This window comes from Corylus avellana, chromosome ca1 (genome assembly GCF_901000735.1).
Source record: "Corylus avellana chromosome ca1, CavTom2PMs-1.0".
Lineage (NCBI taxonomy): Eukaryota > Viridiplantae > Streptophyta > Magnoliopsida > Fagales > Betulaceae > Corylus > Corylus avellana.
Genome location: NC_081541.1, coordinates 32,352,774 through 32,378,452, shown reverse-complemented (window position 1 = coordinate 32,378,452; position 25,679 = coordinate 32,352,774). Strand labels below are relative to the sequence as shown.

The following is a 25,679-nucleotide window of genomic DNA, read 5'->3' as shown; positions in this document are numbered from 1 at the left end:
CCTTCTTGGAATGAAATTGAGAGAAATAGCTATTTCTCAATTTAAGGAGGGTGTGTTTGGCAAATCTCCCTCTCCTCCGGTCCTCCCTCTCCCCTTATTTTCACTTCTCCAAAAAAAAAAAAAAAACAGTAAACTTGTTTTTAAAGCTATTAACAAATAATTTTTTTCATTTTTCTCTTACAAAAAAATTAAATCTGTTTTCACATTTATATTGCATCAATTACTTCTTATAACTATTCAAACAAAAATTCACAACAAAAGTATTTACCGAGCACACTAACATATATCCCTTTATTAAAATATATATTTTTACACGTTAGTATAAAATATATGATTGGTCTGGAGAGGGACAGCTGTGGGAGAATTCACTGTTCGTAGCGCATATCACATGGAAAAAGACAGACATGAATCATTGCGAGGAGGGGTCGAATAGTTTGAGAAGCAAAGAAAAATGGAGTCTAAAGATACCAAATACAGTGAAGATGTTACTTTGTCGAGCTTGCCATAACCTATTGCCTACCAAATAAAATTTGCAAGAGGAGGTATTATAAATGACTCTCTTTGTCCTATTTGTGGGATCATGGATGAAAGCACAGTACATATCTTATGCAAATTGCCCTTCTGCAATGGATGTATGGGGAGTGTGGAAAGAAGTTTTAGAAAAGCACTTGTAGTGCATCTGATTTTTTACATGTGGTGGAGGATATGTCCTCAAAATGTTCTACTGAAGAGTCTGAGTTATTTGGGGTTATTTCCTGTAAAATTTGGTTCCGTCGAAACACAGTAATTCATGGGGGAGAGTTCTTAGATCCAAATCTTGTGGTGAAAAGGGCTATGGAGTCATTTGAGGAATACAAGAAAGTTTTGGTGATGGAAAGGGATAGGGATGAGCAACATGTGAACGGAGGATTAACACCCATCAGATGGAAAAACACCACCAATTAATGCATGTAAAGTAAATTGGGATGCCGCGATTGATAAAACTTTTGGGCGTACAGGGCATGGTGCTATAATAAGAGATCATCGGAATAGGATCCTCTCTAGTCCATTTTGGACTAGAGAATATCCGGTTAATAGCTAGCTGAGGCCATAAATAGGACATATGTCCATAAATAAAAAAAAATAATAAAATATTATATATATTTTTTTTTTTAAAAAAAAAACATATTAAAAATTGCAATGGCTGGTATGCGCTGCCAGGCCCGACCACCTCAGGCCAGCTTGGGGTGGCTTCGGCCCATGGGGGTGTCATTACCCCCCAAGTGCCAAATTTTTTTTTTTTTGATTTGGTTCTTGGGGTGGTCTGGCCACCCCCAGGGGCCTTCAGCCACCCCAGATCCGCGGTCTGGGGTGGCCGAAGCCACCCCCAACCCCAATTGGGGTGGCCGGCTACCCCTTTATTTTTTATTATGTTTTTTTCTTAAAAAATATATATATATATATATTAATTATTTTTAAAAAAATATATAATTTTTTTTTTTTTATTAGTGGGGGCAAATGTCCTATTTATAGCCTCAGGATCTCTGAATATTCTGCAGTCCAAAATGAACTAAAAAGAATCTGAATTCGAGACCATTAGGGAGAGCTGATAGCGGCGAAAAGACTAGGTGAATTTGAGTGATTTCTAGGTGGATTTGAGCGATTTCTATGCCATTATTTTATATTCCATATTATTTGAATAATAGATTTCAGTACATCACGTAGAGTTTTTTGAACATTTTTATACTTCATACAACTTATTATAAATCGGTGCAATCACGAGAATGCAATATCATTGTACTTTTCAACAAGTAATAGTAAAAGTCTTTTTTTTTTTTTTCTTTTTTCTCTTTTCTATTTAAAATAATGTGACTTTTATAATTATTATTGAACTTCTAATTAAACAGTTTTAAATTTTAATCAAATTATGGAACGATGGGAAAAGGATAATAACAATAAGAGCAAAGTAAAATTCTATAAAGGTGTGAAAGGTGTTTCACAATTATTGGCTATTGAGGGGGCCAACACTAGTGCAATCCCAATTAAAAGAAAGTGGATCGAATACAGTATACATCCTTCCACGCATTACACAATGATTGGTTTATTGAGGGCCAACACTAGTTCAATACCAATTAAAAGAAAGTCCATAATTCATCCTTCCACACCTTAAAAGAATTTTACATTGCTGTCGTTTCACACAACCTTTAAATTGGGTACCCCCTAAAGCGTCGTCGCATCAACGATAGTGGAAGAAATGATTACATGTTGAAAGAGTACAATACATATGTTGCACTGCGGAAAAATGCAAACGTGCTATAAAAATGTTTGGATAGGTGCACGTGGTATCAAAAAAATAATAAATATATCTTTGCACTCAATTTCTATCTTTTTTTTTTAATAGAAATTATCAAATAACATAGTGACACATGTCATAAATTTGATTAGTACTAAAGTAGCATTCAACGGTTAAGTTGATTGAAGGAACTTATTGTTATTTTTGCATTAAAAAAAACTCTCAAAATATGAAACAAACTAATAAATTTTACTTTTTTCACGTCAAAATGTGTGCACTTAAAAGTGTAAAAATGAGAACATGGTGTTGCGTTTCTCTTCCTTCAAAAGAGATTGAATGCATTCGACTGATCAATTGAATGTAAACTTGCATGGACAAATTGGTCGGATCATGTTGCTATTTGGTTAAATGGAGCTGTATTCAAATTTATATTTTGGGGAAAAGTTCACATATCTAACAAATTACCACCCGATCATTAATGTCCACACCCAAATTATCGATTGCGTCAATATCCTTCTTAAATTATCAAAAATTGACAATATCTTCATCTTCTAATTTGGAAGTGTAGTGGCTGCATCTTTTGGGGTAGTTCAAGCATATATATTTTTTTCCCTATATTTTGTTATGAAAAAGGGCAAGAACTCAATGTCTTCATGATTTATTCCAATTTCCAACCCAAGTTATAATTTCACATGAAAATCCATGCTGAGATGAACTAGTAATATAGTGTTACTATAGGTACTACAACTTTTAATATAAGTATCTTATAAACTAACACTACTTTCACATGTCACTTGTTATGTCAGGTGTTAAAATATGAATTGTCACATGATATTTCACATGACGCTTATTACATTTAAACCACATAATTTTTATAAAATGAACCGTTGTACTACGCACGTAGTACCTCAAATATTTTCCTTAATAATTGGTTGTATATGTTTGACAAAAGTTGTGAAGTAATCACATATAGACCATTGAATTAAGATCCCCTCCAATTGAATAGAAATTGGAGATTTTTCTATTGTTAATCGTGGTCCTTCATTTTAAATCTAATGGTCTATAAAATGCCAACAGCTTTTGTATAAATGAGGCATTAAATACTGGCTTTTGTTTTACCGAGGTTTAAATGATTTTATAAGCCATTAGATTTAAAATGAAGGGCCACGATTAACAATTAGAGAATCTTCAATTTCTCCCCAATTGGAGGGGATTCGGATCCTAGACCATTAGGGAATGTACACATTTTCCCTAGTAATTGGTGGTATACATTTGACAAAAGCTGTGAAGTAATCATAGACAATTTGGGAATGAAAACGATGTAAACTTCTTTTCAAAATTTTGGTTCCAAAATGTGTCTCGGTCTAATTATTTTATACTTCTATTTATTAAAATAAAAAATTACATGGTACTATGACGAGTAATTTAAGTGTGTCTTACTTGTGTCCTACTAAGAATGATGTGATTATTATCGTACATGAAAGATTAATATCCCAACAGGCTACAGGCAACAGGTAATGACTTTGCAATTTGATTGTCGCTTTTGCTAATCATACTACAATTACATGCAACATTTGCTTTGGCAACCCTATTAATAGCCGAAGGTCACAAGCAATTTCCTTCAGGTTGTGAATTTTGGTTGAAGACAATATGAGTTGACTGTAATTCTTTTGCCTTGCTGAGTATTTGAATCAGGTCACTATTTGTAAAGGTTTGTACAAAGGGTAAGACACAAAGAAATGACCTACTACTGTCAGTAGCATACAGTGGTCCAACACATTATCTACAAGATAATACAATGAGATGGTGTAAGGCCTTAATATTTGGATCGAGGTTCAGCTCCATATTTCCTGGTAGTCTCTTGTCTTTCAGAGTCTTGATTTTCCTTGTCTTGTGTGGCTCGAGAGGCAGCTACATTGGGGAGAGTGAGGATATCGTTGACACGCCCCCTCAAGCGCAACGGTAATGGCATGACGTTGCTTGGTCTGGAGGAAGGCAAACTGGGTAGTGGAGAGCGGTTATGTAAAAATGTCAGCAAGTTGGTCATGAGTGGACAAGAATCGAATGTCAAGTGTGTGAGAGGCAACCATGTCACAAACAAAATGGAAGTCGATTTTCACGTGTTTTGTATGAGCGTGGAACACTGGATTAAAGGATAAATAGGTAGCACCAATATTATCACACCAAAGTATCGGAGGTTTGTGAGTGGGAATACCAAGCTCTTGAAGGAGAGATTTCAGCCAGGAAATTTCAGCAACGGCATTAGCAAGAGCTTTGTATTCGGCCTCGGTGCTGGAGCCAGCAATAGTGGCTTGTTTGTTGCAATACCCGCAAATGGAACGCCGGTCATCGCGGCTGCCTGCCCAGTCGGCATCAGTAAAGGCCTGAAGGACTGTAGAGGAGGATCTCTGAATTTGAAGGCCGAAATGGATAGTTTGTTTGAGATAGCGCAAAAGGCACTTCACTGATTGCCAATGGAGAACAGTGGGTTTCTGTAAGAACTAAGAGAGTTTGTTGATTGTGAATGAGATATCCGGTCGTGTAATGCACAAGTATTGGAGAGCACCTACAGTGCTTCGATACAAGGTGGGGTCTTCAAATGAAGCTCCCTCAAAGGCAGAAAGACTCGTTGCTGTGAACATAGGAGAGAAGACCGGTTTGGCAGCAACCATCTTTGTGCGGTGAAGGATGTCCAAGATGTACCTTTGCTGGGATAAAAGCGAACTGCCAGGGGTGCCAACCACTTCAATGCCCAAGAAGAAATGAAGAGCACCAAGGTCTTTGATGGAGAAATCACTAAATCAAATTTGAGCAGAGATAGAAGGTCTTCAATGGTAGGGGGTGAGAGCACGTGACGATGATATCGTCGACATAGATTAGGATAAACATTATGAAGGCTACAGATTTGAACATGAACAAGGAGCTGTCAGATTTAGCACCATGAAAGCCAAGGTCAAGAAGGCGGTTACTCAAGTGAGAGAACCAAGCCCGCAGAACTTGTTTAAGTCCATACAAAGCCTTATGTAGCTTGCAGATGTGCTGTGGAAATTGTGGGTGAGAGAAACCAGGAGGTTGAGACATGAACACATCTTCGGAGAGGGTACCATGTAAGAAGGCATTGTTTACATCAATTTGCCTTATAGCCCATCCAGCAGAGATTGCAATAGACAAAACAGTGCGTACCGTGGTGGGTTTGATGACTGGGCTATAAGTCTCTCCATAGTCTATACCCGAAAGTTGACAAAAACCTTTGGCAACTAATCTGGCTTTGTAACGATCCACAGAGCCATCTGCCTTATGTTTAATCCGAAAAACCCACTTGCAACCAATGATATTCTGGGTAGCAGAGAGAGGAACAAGTTGCCATGTTTGATTTTTTAGCAAAGCATCAAACTCGGTATTCGTGGCCTCACGCCATTTGGGATGCTGGATTGATGTAGAGTAACAAGTAGGTTCAAACTCATCCAAGTTAGTAGTAGTGAGTAAAGCATGAGGGGGTGGGTATTTGGGGGTGCCGTCTGGAAGAAGGGTTGGTTTGGAGATATTGTGTTTGGAGCGTGTGATCATAGGATGGTGAGAGATGGGTAGAATTGGGGTAGTAGGGGAAGAATATGGACATAAAGTGGGAGAAGGTTCAGATGTGGAATGGGGGGAAGAGGGGTGAGGTGTAGTGCAGGGGCTGGTAGGTGGAGAAGTGCCAGGGGGTGGGACCTCATATGGGGAAAGAGAACTAGGAGGCATAGGGTGGGTATGTTCACGTGGGTTTAGGTGCGGGGGAGAAGATTCTGGGATTTCACGTGGAGAGGGAGAGGGATGGATCACAATTTCACTTGGATGAGACATGGGCAGTCTAGTAGGAGACGTGTAGGAGTCGGACGCAATTGAGGGGGATGGGACACTAGCAAAAGGAAAGATGTCTTCTAGAAAGAGGACATCTCTAGAAAAATAAATTCGGCCAGTTGGGAGATGAAGGCATTTGTAGCCTTTGTGGCGTAGATTGTAGCCCATAAAAACGCACTGGGTGGATCTAGATTGCAATTTGTTGGAGTTGTAAGGTTTGAGATAAGGGCAACAAGCACAACCAAAAATTCTTAAAAATTTGTAATCGAGTGGGGTTTTAAATAGGACCTCAAAAGGAGATTGATTTTTAAGAGTGGAGGTGGGCATTCGATTGATGAGATAACATGCGGTAACAAAAGCATCATCCCAAAAATGACGAGGAATGCTTGCAAAGGATAATAATGCAAGACCAATTTCGACAATATGACGGTGCTTTCGTTCAACAGCACTGTTTTGTTGGTGAGTGTGGGGGCAAGAGAGACGATGAGTAATGCCATGTTGTTGAAGAATGTTGGAAAGAGAGCGATATTCTCCACCCCAATCAGATTGCACAATTTTAATGAGACAAGAGAAATAATGTTCAACATAAAGCTTGAATTGATTAAAAATAGCATATACATCACTTTTACAGGCAATTGGAAAAATCCAAGTGTATCTACTAAAGTCATCAAGAAAGGACACGTAGTATTTGAAACCAGCTGAGGAGCATACGGGGGATGGGCCCTAAACATCCGTGTAAATAAGTTCAAGAGGGCTAAGACTACGTGTGTGTGAACATGGGAAAAGCTTTGCTGGTGGCTTTTGGAACTAAAACATGCCGAACAAGTAGGGGTGCCCTAAGTAGTGGAAAAGGGAAGCTGGAACTTTGAGAGAAGAGGACGCACAACACGAAAGGCTGGGTGACCTAATCTGGAGTGCCAACCAGGGACCGAAGTACGTTCACCCACCAGTGCTGTTGGAGGGGTAGATTTATTTGAAGTAGAAAAAGACAAAGTAGTAGAGCCCATGGCTATTCTGCCCTTGCAGCAAGGGTTTCCCCGTGGTTTGATCCTTCACAAGGAAATGAAAGGGATGAAACTCAAAATAAGTGTCAGTAGCTTTTGTAAATTGATGAACAGATAGTAAGTTTTTCTTGATTTGAGGAGCATGCAGAACATCATATAAGGTGAAGGGAGAAGTGGGTGTGGAGATTCGGGTGTTTCCAATATGATGTATAGAGAGACCAGTACCATTACCGACATGAAGTTGATTTGAACCATCATAATCTACAGCCTTTAGGTTGAGGTTGGCTAAGTCAAAGGTGATGTGATGAGAGGCACCTGAGTCAGGATACCAGGCCTGCTCAACCATGGGATGGGAAGAGGCCATGAGTGCTTGCATGTTGGGATGAGAATCCCTATGGTAGTTGCTGTTGAAGCGTTGGTAGCAGTCTAGCGCAATATGACCTGGTTTGTTACACACTTGACACACAGGTCGTGGAGAGGAGAAAGACCCACGTCCACGCCCCCTACTTCGGTTGGGGTATGAGTTGGAGTGAGAGGAGCCATGAATATAGTGATAATTTCCATGGTTAGAGGAGAAACGTGAGCCGCGTCCACCTCGAGAAGATTTTCCTCTGGCAGCAAAGTTAGCACCTGCAAGAGAGACATCCAAAGAAGACAGTTGGTGTTGGATGTGTTGTTCATGAGCCAAGAGATGGCCATAAATTTCGTCCAGTAACAAAGGCTCCACACGAGTAGTGACAGAGGTCACAAAGGAGTCACAGTCTATTCCAAGGCCTACAAGCAGGAAGGATACAGCTTCAAAATTATTCAAGGGCTGATTCACAGCCGCTAGAGTGTCCATAAGAGCGGTGAACTTCTGAAAATAATCTGCAATAGAAGTGTTGCCATTTTTTAACATAGCAAGTTGATAATGGACTTGCATGGTCCGTGCTTGAGAATGAGACTTGAACAGACGTTCAAGTGTGAGCCAAACATCTCTGGATGTGGTGCATTTGACAATATAAGATAGAATGGAGTCAGTTAAGCAAGAGGTAATAGCACCAAGGATGAGTTGGTCTTGCATATGCCATGCCAAGTAGGCAGGATTGAGAGCAGTGGTAGCTCCAGTGTCGAATTGTGTGGTGATTGTTGAGGAGGGGCATACTGTCGTGCCGTCAACAAACCCAAAGAGAGAGTGTCCCTTAAGGATAGGGACAGTGGTGGTTTTCCATAAGCTATAGTTTTCACGGGTGAGTTTGTGGGTGATAGAGTTAAGGAGAGAAATGGGACCAGTTGCAACAATGGAATTGGGAGGATTGAGGTTGAGGTCAGTGGTGGAAGAATTTGGGGAAGTTGGTGGTGTTGGTGGCGTTGGTGGGGAAGTTGGTGTTGGTGCAGCGGCCATTTGAAGGAGGATCAATAAAAGGACACTAGTCAGTGGAGCTCTGATACCATGTGAATTTTGGTTGAAGACAATATGAGTTGACTATAATTCTTTTGACTTGCTGAGTATTTGACTCAGGTCATTATTTGTAAAGGTTTGTACAAAGGGTAAGACACAGGGAAAGGACCTATTACTATCAGTAGCATACAATGGTCCAACACATTATCTACAGAATAATACAATAATATGGTGTAAGGCTTTAATATCACATTATCTATAAGATAAGACAATGAGATGGTGTAAGGCCTTAATATTTGGATCGAGGTTAGCTCCATGTTTCCTGGTAGTCTCCTATCTTTTAGAGTCTTGATTTTCCTTGCCTTATGTGGCTCGAGAGGCAGCTACATTGGGGAGAGTGAGGATATCGTTGACACAGGTATCACCTGTGATTGACTCAGTGAATCATGGTAGCCTCGACTTCCATGGGTACTACCGAGAAGTCACAACTCTCCTCCTCTCTCTTATCATCCCTGCTCCTGATTCTTCTCGCCACGTTATTCTCCGGGGCGCAAGCCATCAAGGGCCATCGCCGTGGCCGCTTGTCATCACTCAGAGAAGCCACCGTGCACGATATCCAGCACGCTTTCAAGCAAAACCAGCTCACCTCCAGGAAACTCGTTGAGTTCTACCTTAAAGAAATCGAGAGGCTAAACCCGACCCTCAAGGGGGTCTTAGAGGTGAACCCAGACGCGCTTTTCCAAGCTGATAAAGCTGATCAGGAGCGTCATTCTCACGCGCCTATCTCACTCTCTCCCTTGCACGGCATCCCTATTTTGCTCAAAGATAACATTGCAACCAAGGATAAGCTGAACACCACCGCCGGTTCGTACGCGCTGCTCGGCTCAGTTGTCCCACGGGATGCGGGCGTGGCGACCAAGTTGAGGAACGCCGGGGCCATCATATTGGGGAAGGCCAGCTTGAGCGAGTGGTCTAATTTTAGGTCGAACAGGGCACCCAGTGGTTGGAGCGGCAGAGGTGGGCAAGGAAAGGTGGGTCTAGAATATTAAGATTTAATCTTGGTTCTTTTCTTTGTTTGTTTGTTTGTTGTCTTTTTTTTTTTTTTAAAGATGTTTTTTAATAAATTATGGCTGGGATCAGATAAATGATATGCTTTTATACATATAATCTGAAGTTTTGCCTCAATGCAGTCAAAACAGCGTTCTTAAATTATCTTCTTAATTGGCACAGTACTTCCACTGGTTCTTTTAGCTTCGGTTCTTCACACCTACCGCACTCATTGATGTAGTGCCAATGTGATAGCAGACATTATATTGTCTTTTAGTAAGATGTTATTGGTATGTATTTGGAAGGGAGAAGCAATTACCCCTTTTTTAGTTAGTTTATGATGAGAACCGTAACCAATGGAGCAGGAAGTCTAATCCTAAGTACTTGGATTAGTGTCATTTATTCTTATCATGTTGTTTGGGATTATTCGTATAAGTAGGATTATGTCTTATCATTAGAATTACTTATCAAAAAAATGTCTTATCATTAGAATTGTAGTCACAGCAGCTTTGTTATATTAAACGAGGAAGTAGCAGTGTAGATTCATTGGGTCATTTAATCAAATACCTTGTATGATGGGGAACTCCTACCATTTTTACAAATCGATCTCAACCTATCAACCAAACCCAGTAGAATCCTATCAGTTTATTACCAAATTCTAGTAGAGGATAGCAATTAAGAGTAAAAATATAGAGCTTGGTATCAAAAGTTCCAAGAAACTAAGACTACGATTTTCGAGGTGTGCAGGATCCGTATACAATGGGAGATCCTTCGGGGTCTAGCAGTGGATCGGCAATATCAGTAGCGGCAAATATGGTTGCAGTTGCGGTGGGGACCGAGACTGATGGCTCTATTTTGGCTCCGTCCAGTAGAAACTTGGTGGTGGGCATCAAACCAACGCTCGGCCTCACTAGTCGAGCAGGTGTCGTACCAATCTCCCCAAGACAGGACAGTGTGGGGTAGGTTATCATGTGCATAATATTTTTCACAAAATTAAATATTTTTCCAAAGTTTTGGAATTGCACTATTTGATGTTCAAATAAAATTTAAGCTTTAATTGATTCAGTGTTGTTAGGGACACTACAGATCAATTCTTGACCGTTTACGTGACACTTATCATGCAGGCCTATTTGTAGGACAGTATCGGATGCCGTTTATGTTCTTGATGCCATTGCAGGCATAGACTACAACGACAATGCAACAATTGAAACATCACAGTACATTCCAAAATGTGGCTATGCACAATTTCTTAAGGCTGATGGGCTCCGAGGAAAGAGGCTGGGAATAGTGAGAGACTTGAACGATTATGCCATCGGCACTGATACTATTTTGAATCGAACTGTGGAGCAACATCTTGACACTTTAAGGTAACCAAACATGCATGCTTAATTAATCCCTTATGCCTTGTAGCTTATTAGAGACAAGCTCATTTACCAAACGTATGTTTGAGAACTCATATACAAATACTTCCTGCAAATTTAGGCATCGGGGTGCAGTTTTGGTAGACAATCTGAAAATAGCCAATCTTCTTGAATACCATACCTTTAGCAGTGAAAATATATTATTGGTGGCTGAGTTCAAAATATCCTTGAATGCATATTTGAGTGAGCTAGTGGCTTCCCCAATTCGTTCCTTGGCTGATGCGATTGCCTTCAACAAGAAAAAAGCAAAACTGGTGAGTCTATATAATGAGCTCAATTTCTCTGCATCTTAGCATTGTTCTGTGTATCATGCCCATACGTGACTGACTAGTCCCTAACGTTAAAAGAGTTGACAAAATGTGCTAAATGGGGTTGGTTGAGACCAGGAGGCCATTGGGGGGTGGTTCGGCCACCCCATAGAGTATCCACCCCCAAGAGGGGCCATGGGATGGTTTGGTCACCCCTCTAGTCAGCTTAATTCGTGCATATGTGACAAATTAATGGATTTTGTCAACTTTTCTAACAACGGGAACTAATTTATTTATTTATTCTTATTCTATGGAGTGATTGATCACTTTTGAAAATTCAGTGAGCTATTTGCCAAAAAAAAAAAAAAAAAAAACAAATGTGGTTGACATAACTAAGAAGACTCAATGGTGACCAATGCAGGAGAAGATAGACGAGTATGGGCAAGAAATTTTCATAGAAGCCCAGGCAACAAATGGGATTGGAAAGGTAGAGAAGATTGCTTTGGCAAATTTAACCAGACTGACTAAAGAGGGTTTCCACAAGTTGATGATAAAGAACGATCTAGACGCCTTGGTGACTCCCCATTATGTGGTTTCTCCTCTCCTCGCAGTTGGGGGTTTTCCAGGAATAATTGTTCCTGCAGGATTTGACTCTAAGGGGACACCATTCGGCATTTGCTTTGGAGGACTAAAAGGTTGGGAGCCAAAGCTAATTGAGATCGCATATGGCTTTGAGCAAGCCACTAAGATAAGGAAGCCTCCTAAAATTAAAGTTTAAGGCACTTGCAATGCAACAACATCTATTATGTATGAAAGCTGCTATCTGCCTGCTGCAAGTAAATAAGAATAATATTAATCTTACCTTATGTTTATTTTAACCCCTTTCAAAATATGAAAAAGAATTTTAAAAACAAAACTAAGCAAGTGAAAATAAAAAAAATTAAAAAAAAAAACCCCTTTTTTTGGAGTAAGCAAAATCTTAACCAGGAAACGAAGAATCACATATCAATTACTAATCTAATGGTAACTTTAAAAGTTACATCATTTTTTGAGTGATACAAAAAGGACTTTTTGACATTACTCAAAAACGAATAGACCGTTCTAATTATTGTAGGAAGTGATTAGTCGATTGTTATAACCAAATTGATGCATTTAACCTCAATTCCCTTGGACTATATGCAGGGCCGGCCCAACCGCTAGGCGAGTTAGGCCGACGTCTAGAATCCCAGATTTTTAAGGCCCAAAAAAGATCTTTTTGGGCCCAAAATATTTTTTAATAAGGCCAAAAAAAATTTGCATAAAGGCCTTCAACATGCTTTAAAAAGACAATATATATATATATACTTCATCAAACTTATTATAAATCGGTGTAATCACGAGAATTCAATATCATTGAACTTTTCAACAAGTAATAGTAGAAGTTATTTTTTTTTTATTAATTTTTTTTTATCTCTCTAAAATAATGTAACTTTTATAATTACTATTAAGCTTCTAATTAATCAGTTTTAAATTTTAATCAAATTGTGGAATGAGGGGAAAAGGATAATAACAATAAGAGCAAAGTAAAATTCAATAAAGGTGTGAAAGGTGTTTCACAATTATTGGCTATTGAGGGGCCAACACTAGTGCAATCCCAATTAAAAGAAAGTGGATCGAGTACAATATCCATCCTTCCACGCGTTAGACAACGATTGGTTTATTGAGGGCCAACACTAGTGCGATACCAATTAAAAGAAAGTCCATTATCCATCCACGCCTTAAAAGAATTTTACTTTGCTGTCGTTTCACACAACCTTTATTGGGTACCCCCTAAAGCGTCGTCGAATCAACGATAGTGGAGGAAAAGATTACATGTTGAAAGAGTACAATACGTATGTTGCACTGCGGAAAAATGCAAACGTGCTATAAAAATGTTTGGATAGGTGCACGTGGCATCAAAAAAATAATAAATATATCTTTGCAATCAATTTCTATCTATTTTTTTAATAGAAATTATCAAATAACATATTGACACATGACATAAATTTGATTAGTTCCGGTTAAGTTGATTGAAGGAACTTATTTGTTATTTTTGCATTAAAAAAAACTCTCAGAATATGAAACAAACTAATAAATTTTACTTTTTTCACGTAAAAAAGTGTGCATTTAAAAGTGTAAAAATGAAAACATAATATTGCGTTTCTCATACTTCAAAAGAGATTGAATGTATTCGATTGATCAATTGAATGTAAACGTGCATGGACAAATTGGTTGGATCATGTTGCTATTTGGTTAAATGGAGCCGTCAAATCCCTAGAGAAGTATATAATGTTAGATTCAAATTTATATTTTGAGGAAAAATTCACATATCTAACAAATTACGACCTGATTGTTAATGTCTGCACCCAAATGATCAATTGCGTCAATATCCTTATTAAATTATCAAAAATTGATAATATCTTCATCTTCTAATTTGGGAGTGTAGTGGCCGCGTTTTTTTGGGGCAGTACAAGCATGTATATTTTTTCCCTATATTTTGTTATGAAAAAGGGCAAGAACTCAATGTCTTCATGATTTATTCCAATTTCCAACCCAAGTTATAATTTCACATGAAAATCCAAGCTAAGATGAACTAGTAATATAGTGTTACTATAGGTACTACAACTTTTAATAGAAGTATCTTATAAACTAACACTACTTCACATGTCACTTGCTATGTCAGGTGTTAAAATATGAATTGTCACATGACGCTTATCACATTTATAAATTGACATTAGCCACTGAAATATAAACCACATAATTTTTATAAAATGAACCATTGTACTACGTACGTAGTACCTCAAATATTTTCCCTAATAATTGGTTGTATATGTTTGACAAAAGTTGTGAAGTAATTACATATAGACCATTGAGTTAAGATCTCTTTCAATTGAGTAAAAATTAGAGATTCTCTAATTGTTAATCGTGGTTTTTCAATTTAAATCTAATGGTCTATAAAATGCCAGTTGCTTTTGTATAAACGAGACATTAAATACTAGCTTTCGTTTTACTAATGTTTAAATAATTTTATAGATCATTAAATTTAAAATGAAAGGCCATGATTAACAATTAGAGAATCTTTAATTTCTCCCCAATTGGAGGGAATCCAGATCCTAGATCATTAGGGAATATACACATTTTCCCTAGTAATTGGTGGTATACATTTGACAAAAGCTGTGACGTAATCATAGACAAATAGGGAATGAGGACGATGTAAACTGCTTTTCAAAATTTTGGTTCCAAAATGTGTCTCCGTCTAATCATTTTATACTTCTATTTATTAAAATAATAAATTACATGGTACTATGACGAGTAATTTTAAGTAGCTTACTTATTTTTTGCTTGTGTCTTACTAAGAATGATATAGTTATTAAAATCACCATCTCTCTTAATCATATATGAAAGATTAAAATCCCAACAGGCAACAGGAAATGACTTTGGAATTTGATTGTCTCTTTTGCTAATCATACTACAGTTACATGCAACATTTACTTTGGCAACCCTATTAATAGCCGAACGTCGCAGGCAATTTCCTTCAGGTATCAGCTGTGATTTGACTAAGTGAATCATGGTAGCCACGACTTCCATGGGTACTACCAAGAAGTCACAACTCTCCTCCTCTCTCTTATCATCACTGCTCCTGATTCTTCTCGCCACGTTATTCTCCGGGGCGCAAGCCATCAAGGGCCATCGCCATGGCCGCTTGTCATCACTCAGAGAAGCCACCGTGCACGATATCCAGCACGCTTTCAAGCAAAACCAGCTCACCTCCAGGAAACTCGTTGAGTTCTACCTTAAAGAAATCGAGAGGCTAAACCCGACCCTCAAGGGGGTCTTAGAGGTGAACCCAGACGCGCTTTTCCAAGCTGATAAAGCTGATCAGGAGCGTCATTCTCACGCGCCCATCTCACTCTCTCCCTTGCACGGCATCCCTATTTTGCTCAAAGATAACATTGCAACCAAGGATAAGCTGAACACCACCGCCGGCTCGTACGCGCTGCTCGGCTCAGTTGTGCCACGGGATGCGGGCGTGGCGGCCAAGTTGAGGAAAGCTGGGGCTATCATATTGGGGAAGGCAAGCTTGAGCGAGTGGTCTTATTTTAGGTCGAACAGGGCACCCAATGGTTGGAGCGGCAGAGGTGGGCAAGGAAAGGTGGGTCTAGAATATTAAGATTTAATCTTGGTTCTTTTCTTTGTTTGTTTGTTTGTTTGTTTTTTTTTTTTAAGATGTTTTTTAATAAATTATGGCTGGGATCAGATAAATGATATTCTTTTATACATATAACCTGAAGTTTTGCCTCAATGCAGTCAAAACAGCTAGTTCTTAAATTATCTTCTTAATTAACACAGTACTTCCACTGGTTCTTTTAGCTTCGGTTCTTCTCACCTACCTCACTCATTGATGTAGTGCCAATGTGATAGCAGACATTGTATTGCCTTTTAGTAAGATGTTATTGGTATGTATTTGGAAGGGAGAAGCAATTACCCCTTTTTTAGTTAGTATGATGAGAACCGTAACAGCTGGAGCAGGAAGTCTAATCCTAAGTACTTGGATTAGTGTCATTTATTCTTATCATGTTGTTTGGGATTATTCGTATAAGTAGGATTATGTTTTATCATTAGAATTGTAGTCACAGCAGCTTTTTTATATTAAACGAGGACATTTAATCAAATACCTTGTATGATGGGGAACTCCTACCCTAAGTGGAGTACCATTTCAATAAAACCCCTTACAAAATGATCTCAACCTATCAACCAAACCCAGTAGAATCCTATCAGTTTATTACCAAATTCTAGTTGAGGATAGCAATTAAGAGTAAAAATATAGAGCTTGGTATAAAAAGTTCCAAGAAACTAAGACTGATTTTCGAGGTGTGCAGGATCCTTATACAATGGGAGATCCTTTGGGGTCTAGCAGTGGATCGGCAATATCAGTAGCGGCAAATATGGTTGCAGTTGCGGTGGGGACCGAGACTGATGGCTCTATTTTGGCTCCGTCCAGTAGAAACTTGGTGGTGGGTATCAAACCAACGCTCGGCCTCACTAGTCGAGCAGGTGTTGTACCAATCTCCCCAAGACAGGACAGTGTGGGGTAGGTTATCATGTGCATAGTATTTTTCACAAAATTAAATCTTTTTCCAAAGTTTTGGAATTGCACTATTTGATGTTCAAATAACGTTTAAGCTTTAATTGATTCAGTGTTGTTAGGGACACTACAGATCAATTCTTGATCGTTTACATGACTCTTATCATGCAGGCCTATTTGTAGGACAGTATCGGATGCCGTTTATGTTCTTGATGCCATTGCAGGCATAGACTACAACGACAATGCAACAATTGAAACATCACAGTACATTCCAAAAGGTGGCTATGCACAATTTCTTAAGGCTGATGGGCTCCGAGGAAAGAGGCTGGGAATAGTGAGAGACTTAAACGATTTAGCCATCGGCACTGATACTATTTTGAATCGAACTGTGGAGCAACATCTTGACACTTTAAGGTAACCAAACATGCATGCTTAATTAATCCCTTATGCCATGTAGCTTACTAGAGACAAGCTCATTTACCAAACGTATGTTTGAGAACTCATATACAAACACTTCCTGCAAATTTAGGCATCGGGGTGCAGTTTTGGTAGACAATCTGAAAATAGCCAATCTTCTTGAATACTATACCTCGAGCAGTGAAAATATATTATTGGCGGCTGAGTTCAAAATATCCTTGAATGCATATTTGAGTGAGCTAGTGGCTTCCCCAATTCGTTCCTTGGCTGATGCGATTGCCTTCAACAAGAAAAAAGCAAAACTGGTGAGTCTATATAATGAGCTCAATTTCTCTGCATCTTAGCATTGTTCTGTGTATCATGCCCATATGTGACTGACTAGTCCCTAACGTTAAAAGAGTTGACAAAATGTGCTAAATGGGTTTGGTTGAGACCAGGAGGCCATTGGGGGTGGTTCGGCGACCCCATAGAATAGCCACCCCAAATGGCATCAAGAAAAAAAAAAAGAGGGGCCATGGGATGATTTGGTCACCCCTCTAGTCAGCTTAATTCGTGCATACATGACAAATTAACGGATTTTGTCAACTTTTCTAACAACGGGAACTAATTTATTTATTTTTTCTTATTCTAAGGAGTGATTGATCACTTTTTAAATTCAGTGAGCTATTTGCCAAAAAAAAAAAAATACAAATGTGGTTGACATAACCAAGAAGACTCAATGGTGACCAATGCAGGAGAAGATAGAGGAGTATGGGCAAGACCTTTTCATAGAAGCCCAGGCAACAAATGGGATTGGAAAGGTAGAGAAGATTGCTTTGGCAAATTTAACCAGACGGAGTAAGGAGGGTTTCCACAAGTTGATGATAAAGAACAATCTAGACGCCTTGGTGACTCCTGATAATATTGTTCCTCCTCTCCTCGCAGCTGGGGGTTTTCCAGGAATAATTGTTCCTGCAGGATTTGACTCTAAGGGGACACCATTCGGCGTTTGCTTTGGAGGACTAAAAGGTTGGGAGCCAAAGCTAATTGAGATCGCATATGGATTTGAGCAAGCCACTAAGATAAGGAAGCCTCCTAAAATTAAAGTTTAAGGCACTTGTACTGCAACAACATCTATTATGTATGAAAGCTGCTATCTGTCGGCTGCAAGTAAATAAGAATAATATTAATATTACCTTATGTTTATTTTAACCCCTTTCAAAATATGAAAAAGAATTTTAAAAACAAAACTAGGCAAGTGAAAAAAAAAAAAAAAAAAACCCTTTTTTCGGAGTAAGCAAAACTTTAACAAGGAAATGAAGAATCACATATCAATTATTAATCTAATGATAATTTTAAAAGTCATATCATTTTTTAAGTGATATAGAAAAAACTTTTAACATTACTCGAAAACAAATAGACCGTTCTAATTATTGCATTGCTCTTGCAAGAACCTAGGAAGTGATCAGTCGACTGTTATAACCAAATTGATGCATTTAACCCCAATTCCCTTGGATTTGTATGCAGGGCCAGCCCAACCGCTTAGAGCCCCAGATTTCTAAGGCCTAAAAATTTTTTTTTAAAGGCTCAAAATATTTTTTAATAAGGCCAAACAAATTTTGCATAAAGGCTCTCAACATGTTTTCTTGAGGCCCTCAACATGTTCTAAGAAAAATATTATTATTTGCTTATAATATTAAAGCCCCAACATGCTTTCTTGAGGCTTTCAACATGCTTTAAAAAAAATAATATATATATATATTTTTTTATAATATGGAGGTCTTTTGCACAACGGCCACGAGGCCCTCAATAGTCAACATGTTTTAAAAAGAAAAAATAATATTATTTGTTTATAATATCTAGGCCCTCTATAAAATAAGCACAGAAAAAAAAATCTGAGAATCTCACAGATTTGTCTATTGTGATTATTTTGTAAAAATCCAGCCACTCACAAAAGGTTAAAATGTTCAACTTTTCACATTTCAAAAAGGTTAAAACAGTTATTTTGCAATTTACGAAAAGCTGAAAGACAAAAATAATCCTGCTTAATTTAAGCATAAAGAACAAAGAGTAAGGGCAAAATGGTAATTTTAGTCTCAAACAAAAAATCACTAAGTGTGGAATCGGTATTTATTAGGTAAAGATCTCCTGCAACATTAAAATACATATTATTTAATTAATATTTAAATTTTAAAAAATAAGGCACAATTTAAAGTTTTGCCTAAAGCTTCCAAATACATTGGGCCGGCCATGATTGTATGTGTCTTGTATACAAAAACAAGACAGAATCTACAATGTAATCAAGCAACTAGATAATTGCTTCATGCAAGGCTCTTCTATAGGGGTAAAAAGGTGGTTACTAAATTTCACCCTTATAGGAAAAAATTTTATTTTATAGTGAAATTAAATTTAAACCGGTGAAAAATTTACAATAAGATGCAACTTCTTTACAATACCAAAGCTAAAACCATTTCGGTTTCTTTTATTTACTTTTTTCAAAATTTGCTACATATTATTTGCTTCCTATTTAAATTGTATAATGTTTTGTTTTGACGTAATTTTTTTTTTTTTTTTAGTATTACTGAAAATGGTGGTCAAATTAAAAATATTTTAGATTAACGAAAAACTTTCTTTAATTTTCATAAATTGGTTTTTCTTTTTAACAATAAATACTTTTAATTTTTTAATTTTTTTTATGAGTTTTAGCTTTACCTTTTTACACTATCGCATCGCAGTTTATTCTTTGTTGCTATTCGCTCGAGATCACCGGCCGTTTATATGCGGTCGAAGGAATCCGCCACCAGAGTTTGCCCAAAAAGTTACTTGCCTTCTTGGCCGCTGTCGCTCATGTCAGATGCCAAAAAAAAGAAGAAGTTTTCATCCAATCATTTTGCTGAAAATATTTTCCAGCCGAAATGGTGTTTGAGGGGCCATTTTATGATTTTAAAAGAAAATGTTGACTTTTGTAAAAGGAATTCGTAAGAAATTCTAGCCGTGGCATCCATGGATGATGGGTACCAAGAAGTAACAACTCTCCTTCTCTCCCTGCTCATCCCTGCTACTGATTCTTCTACCCAGATTATCGTCCGGGACCCAACCCATCAATGGCCATGGAAGTATCCCTCAGAGAAGCAACCGTGGATGATATCCAGCTCGCTTTCAAGCAAAACCAACTCACCTCCAGGAGACTCGTTGAGTTCTACCTTAAAGAAATCGACAGGCTAAACCCGATCCTTAAGGGGGTCTTAGAGGTGAACCCAGACGCACTTATGCAAGCTGATAAAGCTGACCACGAGCGTTATTCTCACGCGCCCATCTCGCTCTCTTCTCCCTTGCACGGCATCCCTATTTTGCTCAAAGATAACATTGCAACCAAGGATAAGCTGAACACCACCGCCGGTTCGTACGCGCTGCTCGGCTCAGGTGTCCCACGGGATGCGGGCGTGGCGACCAAGTTGAGGAACGCCGGGGCCATCATATTGGGGAAGGCCAGCTTGAGCGAGTGGTCTAATTTTAGGTCGAACAATGCTCCCAATGGTTGGAGCGGCAGAGGTGGGCAAGGAAAGGTGAGACTAGAATATTAAGATTAATCTTGGTTCTTTCAATTATTTTAACATGTTCTTTTAAGAAATTATGGCTGGGATCAGGTAAATTATATGCTGGAGGAGAATTGATAGAGCAAGAGGGACTGAACTTTTCTTCACTGCACATATGCACAGAGCACACTATAGGGCAGCAATTTCTAACTTTTTTTCATCGCAAAAATTCATTGTATTGTCTTTTACTAAGATGTGATTGGGATGTATTTGGAAGGGAGAAGCAATTTCTAAACCTATTGTGTGGCGTGCTGGGTATAGGAATGGAGATGTGTTTATATGTTTACTCACATCCTTCTTGAGATAACACCTTTTAAAGCCATGATGGTCATGAACCTATTAGAACTCTGCGGTTTAGTATGCTTATGCGAGAGTAGTATCAGGATGGGTCTAAAAAGTCTGGTTTGGGGAATAAAAAACGGATAATATTGTGCCATTGGGGTGGGGCGTTACATATTGGAGGAGATGGGAAGTGAAATAGATAAGAGAGAAAGAGAGATGTGAGAAAGGAGGAAGGTGGCTAAAAGCTAGGCGGTGAGAGAAAGACAAACAATTGGAGAAATGCCGTAGTTGGCTGGTGATAAGCGGCAATAGTTGCTGAGAGATCAGGCAGTGTCGTCCTTGGACACTTTTTTTTTTTTTTTTGTGCTAACTGCAGGAGTAGCAGGCCTAATACTTAGTACTTGTATTAGTGTAATCTTCGTTGGGGGTAAAGATTGTTAGAGTTTATTCTTATCATGTTGTTTGGGATTATTTGTATCAGTAGGATTATTATGCCTTTATCTTTAGAATTGTAGTCAGTAGCATAAAGGAAGATTCATTGAGTCATTTGATCAAATATATTGTATGCCGGTGAACTCCTACCAGGCTACCATAAATGGAATACCATTTCAATAAAACCCCTTTCCATATTTACAAATCCATCTCAACCAAACTCAGTCCTATCAGTTTATTACCAAATCTAGTTGAGGATACCAATAAAAAGTAAAAATATAAAGCTTGGTATCAGAAGTTCCGAGAAACTAAGACTATGATTTGCGAGCTGTGCAGGGTCCTTATACAATGGAAGATCCTTTGGGGTCTAGCAGTGGATCGGCAATATCAGTAGCGGCAAATATGGTTGCAGTTGCGGTGGGGACCGAGACTGATGGCTCTATTTTGTCTCCGTCCAATAGAAACTTGGTGGTGGGCATCAAACCAACAGTCGGTCTCACTAGTCGAGCAGGTGTCATACCAATCTCCCCAAGACAGGACAGTGTGGGGTAGGTTATCATGTACATAATAATTTTCACAAAATTCAATCTTTGTCCAAAGTTTTGGAATTGCACTATGTGATGTTCAAATAACATTTACACCAATTGGAACTTCAATTTTCTATTGCCTTTTTAAGGCTTAATTGATTGAGTACAAATTCCTACAAACTAACATGACAGTTTATGTGGCACTTAATACAAGTGCAGACCCATTTGTAGGACAGTATCAGATGCCGTTTATGTTCTTGATGCCATTGCAGGCATCGACTCCAACGACAATGCAACAATTGAAACTTCACAGTACATTCCAGAAGGGGGCTATGCTCAATTTCTTAAGGCTGATGGGCTCCGAGGAAAGAGGCTGGGGATAGTGAGAGACTTCTACAATTTCGGCAATGATGCTATTTTGAATCGAACTGTTGAGCAACATCTTAACACTTTAAGGTAACCAAACATGCTTAATTCTCGTATGCCATGTAGGTAGAGACAGGCTCATCATTCATCAACCAAATGTATGTTAGAGAACTCATGCAAATACTTGGTGCAAATTTAGGGAACGAGGTGCAGTTTTGGTAGACAATCTGGAAATAGCCAATCTTCATGAATACTATACCTCGAGCAGTGAAAATACAGCAATGCTGGCTGAGTTCAAAATATCCTTGAATGCATATTTGAGTGAGCTAGTGGCTTCCCCAATTCGTTCCTTGGCTGATGCGATTGCATTCAACAAGAAAAATGCAAAATTGGTGAGTCTATATATTGAGCTCACGTTCTCTGCATCTTAGCATTGTTCTGTGTATGTCCATATGTGACTGACATCAACATATTTCATCCAATAAATGCATTTTTTGTCCATGTGGTTTGAAGTTTTGACGAATAGCTAGCTCCTTGAGTTTTAAAAGGTAATAAATTAGTCTATGTCATTAGAATAGTTGAAAGAATTCCTTAATGTACTAATGGGTTGGCTGAGGCCATGGGTGTGATTCGGCGACCCCCCCATAGCAACAAAAAAAAAAAGGTGGCCGTACCGTGGCCATTGGACGGTTTAGTCACCCTTCTAGTTGACCCTAACTCATGCTAATGTGACACATTAACAAATTCTGTCAACTTTTGTAATGACGTAAACTAATTTTTTTTCTTACCTCAAGGCGTAATTGATCACCTTTTAAAATTCACGAAGCTATTTGTCAAAATCATTTTTTTAAAAAAGTGATTGACATGACCAAGACTCAATGGTGACCAATGCAGGAGAAGATAGATGAATATGGGCAAGACCTTTTCATTCAAGCCCAGGCAACAAATGGGATTGGAAAGGCAGAGAAGGCTGCGCTGGCAAATTTAACTAGATTGACTAAAGATGGTTTCCTCAAGTTGATGATAAAGAAAAAGCTAGACGCCTTGGTGACTCCTGGAAATAGGGTTTCTACTATCCTCGCAGTTGGGGGTTTTCCAGGAATAATTGTTCCTGCAGGATTTGACTCTGAGGGGACTCCATTCGGCATTTGCTTTGAAGGAGTAAAAGGTTCGGAGCCAAACCTAATTGAGATTGCATATGGCTTTGAGCAAGCCACTAAGATAAGGAAGCCTCCTAAAATTGCAGTTTAAGGCACTTGTACTGTAACAGCATCTATTCTCTAAGTTTTTTGACTTCTATTGATATCTACAAATCATGGACCTACATGTGTAAGGAAGCTGGTATGTGTATATGCTTGCTGCAAAAATAAGAATAATATTAACCTTACCTTATGTTTATTTTAACCCCTTATATGAAACAGGATAATATATATGCACTATATATTATGCTCCATTGAACGATGTCCACTCAATTAATAATAATGCACACCCAGAAATTACTAAACGGGTTAAGTTATGGTTGAATTCATTCAGTTCAATTTATAAAACACATTATGATGTGTTTTCAATTTTTTTTTTTTTTTTTTTGTTTTCCATAGTTAAATTCCACTGTTGGCTCTTACAATGAATAAGTTAATGATTGTTGTTGAAATTTTCGGTCGTATGCGAAAAAGACCTTGAAACAGTATACGTATGATGGGTCACTGCATGCTTGCTTGTGGGTTGGGTTTTTGAGATGGGCCTAAGTTGGCCTTTGAGTCGTGATGATGGTATTACGAAATACAAATGATGATAGGAACAATCAAACACAATACAAGAGTTAGAGTGGTTCAGCTCCAAATGAGCCTACGTCCACTATCTACGACTTGTTATGATCTTACTAAAAATATTGACAAGGTTACAACATAGACTCTCAAAGTTCTCTCTTTTCCTCAGTATACTTTCTCTTAAGCTTTCTCTCTTCTTTTCTGGTCGTCCCTCTATCGTTCTTATTTCTCCTTTTTATAGCGTCCCTCCTGTGCCTGGGTATTGCTTTTTCCAGCTCATTACCCATTGATCTATTTGTTTAATAAATAATACAACAAGGTCTAGGGTTAATAAAATAATCCCTACGAGGCAAAAGGAATTAGTGGGGGAGACCTCTATCACGTGTGCTGCATAAGTCTGTGTAACCCATGTTTTTATAATTCAAAGTGAGGACTTTTATTCCTCGTCTGTTACCTACTCCATAACCTGTTGTTGGTTTTGCGCTGGGTTCTTGTAGTCCGGGTGAGTACCCTCGAGTGTAAGTGATCTCACTAGTCACTATCCCGGGTGAGTTTGCTTCTGGGCCTTCGTAAACACTTGTCTTGGTATATAATGTAGTTTAGTTTTCGGGTGAATCGACCTCCTGAGCATCTGGCTCCCGGAACCCTGACCTGCATGAGCTATCTTAATCGCTTGGGCTGATTTGTGGCCCAAGTTTGTTCTCCAAGGTTCGTTTATTCCTCTATTGTCACAGGGACGGGAAATATCCCTAACAATTGTAAAGGTCAATCCTTCAATGGATCCGAATTTTCAACAATTTTTGTAGATAACAAATGTGATTATGTGACGGCCTTTACAGAGTTCACATGATTCAATAAATATGCGAGCTATCTAAGATTTATTTGGGCAAATATCAATATCACTACAAAAATCAGGGACTATATTGACGTGGCAAACAGTAACTCATGTTTGTCACGTTAATAATTTTTGACGTGGCTAAATAAACACATCAATAAAGTATTTATTGACGTGGCAGATTTCAACACGTCAAAAATTTTTGACGTGTCTAAATGCCACGTCAATAATTTATTAACGTGTTAAAAAATTTTGACGTGCCATTATTCCACACGTCAAAAAATTATTATCATGCATATTATTATTGCATAATTAATTAGGTAGTAAATTAATTTTAATTGGTGTATATGTATTGTATAAATTAATATTATCATGCATAAATCAAACACTTCATTAATATTAATATGAAATAAAATGATAGCCATATTAATATGATATGGTATTATCATGCATAAATCATTCTAGTAATATTAATATGATAGCCATATTAATTTTTTTAAAAATAGGACATACATAATACATTTATTTTTATAAGACCCGCAAACCTCACATGAACCCGGCCAACACAAAATATGTGTTCAGCGAGTCCTTCACTTATCTCAATTGTTCATTAATCCTACAGTGGAAATGCCTGGAAGCTCGATCTGATTCTCAGTGAGTGAATTATTGAGTCCTCACGAAAAAATGGATTTTATTATCTGTACATCTAGAATATTAATTTATTTGTTCTCTAATTAGTTTTAAATATATTGTATTTATAATGTGTTATATAAGAGAAAAAAAAATGATATAAATTCAAAATTTAAAAATTTATCTTTCAATAATTTCTTGTTGTGTCACATGTGGACACATCATAAAATTGTGTCACGTCATTTGAGAACTAACTTTTGGGAAGAAAATTTGGGATATGTAGCACTCCTCATATATATATAGCTGTTATGCAATTAAAATATATGTTAATAATAAAATAATTTAAATACTTAACCTTATAAAATGAGAGTGAATGTAGTATTTTCTTTTAAAAAAAAATTATATTCTTTCAATACAAGGCAAGGAGAAAGGAAGAACTTGGACCGCGAAAAAACATATTAAAAGTGAATAAAGAAACAAAATATGGGAGGAGGAAAGTATATATTATAAGAGATGTGAACATAAAATATAA

The 25,679-nt window shown here is 38.0% G+C and overlaps 3 protein-coding genes across 3 annotated transcripts; all 3 read left to right on the top strand.

Annotated features, from left to right (window-relative positions):
• Positions 1-8,786: 8,786 nt before the first annotated feature.
• Positions 8,787-12,074, top strand: LOC132174526 (probable amidase At4g34880). Its single transcript, XM_059586166.1, has 5 exons — positions 8,787-9,528; positions 10,292-10,503; positions 10,669-10,911; positions 11,027-11,219; positions 11,635-12,074. Exons 1-5 carry the CDS (start codon positions 8,944-8,946, stop codon positions 11,989-11,991), a joined length of 1,590 nt encoding a protein of 529 aa, XP_059442149.1. The 5' UTR covers positions 8,787-8,943; the 3' UTR covers positions 11,992-12,074.
• A 2,685-nt stretch (positions 12,075-14,759) lies between these two features.
• LOC132174515 (probable amidase At4g34880) lies at positions 14,760-17,919 on the top strand. The gene is made up of 5 exons (XM_059586161.1): positions 14,760-15,384; positions 16,112-16,323; positions 16,489-16,731; positions 16,847-17,039; positions 17,469-17,919. Exons 1-5 carry the CDS (start codon positions 14,800-14,802, stop codon positions 17,823-17,825), a joined length of 1,590 nt encoding a protein of 529 aa, XP_059442144.1. The 5' UTR covers positions 14,760-14,799; the 3' UTR covers positions 17,826-17,919.
• A 1,559-nt stretch (positions 17,920-19,478) lies between these two features.
• LOC132174505 (probable amidase At4g34880) lies at positions 19,479-23,314 on the top strand. The gene is made up of 5 exons (XM_059586154.1): positions 19,479-20,279; positions 21,360-21,571; positions 21,770-22,006; positions 22,116-22,308; positions 22,811-23,314. The coding sequence occupies exons 1-5, from the start codon at positions 19,818-19,820 to the stop codon at positions 23,165-23,167; spliced, it is 1,461 nt and encodes a 486-aa protein (XP_059442137.1). The 5' UTR covers positions 19,479-19,817; the 3' UTR covers positions 23,168-23,314.
• Positions 23,315-25,679: the final 2,365 nt, after the last annotated feature.

What these genes read in the sequence shown, in the direction of transcription:
- LOC132174526 (XM_059586166.1), top strand. Translation starts at nt 8,944, where the DNA reads ATGGTAGCCTCGACTTCCATGGGTACTACCGAGAAGTCACAACTCTCC. An exon ending in GCAGAGGTGGGCAAGGAAAG is followed by an intron (nt 9,529 to 10,291) that starts GTGGGTCTAGAA and finishes CGAGGTGTGCAG; the next exon opens with GATCCGTATACAATGGGAGA. An exon ending in CCAAGACAGGACAGTGTGGG is followed by an intron (nt 10,504 to 10,668) that starts GTAGGTTATCAT and finishes CTTATCATGCAG; the next exon opens with GCCTATTTGTAGGACAGTAT.
- LOC132174515 (XM_059586161.1), top strand. Translation starts at nt 14,800, where the DNA reads ATGGTAGCCACGACTTCCATGGGTACTACCAAGAAGTCACAACTCTCC. An exon ending in GCAGAGGTGGGCAAGGAAAG is followed by an intron (nt 15,385 to 16,111) that starts GTGGGTCTAGAA and finishes CGAGGTGTGCAG; the next exon opens with GATCCTTATACAATGGGAGA. An exon ending in ACAAGAAAAAAGCAAAACTG is followed by an intron (nt 17,040 to 17,468) that starts GTGAGTCTATAT and finishes TGACCAATGCAG; the next exon opens with GAGAAGATAGAGGAGTATGG.
- LOC132174505 (XM_059586154.1), top strand. Translation starts at nt 19,818, where the DNA reads ATGGCCATGGAAGTATCCCTCAGAGAAGCAACCGTGGATGATATCCAG. An exon ending in GCAGAGGTGGGCAAGGAAAG is followed by an intron (nt 20,280 to 21,359) that starts GTGAGACTAGAA and finishes CGAGCTGTGCAG; the next exon opens with GGTCCTTATACAATGGAAGA. An exon ending in ACAAGAAAAATGCAAAATTG is followed by an intron (nt 22,309 to 22,810) that starts GTGAGTCTATAT and finishes TGACCAATGCAG; the next exon opens with GAGAAGATAGATGAATATGG.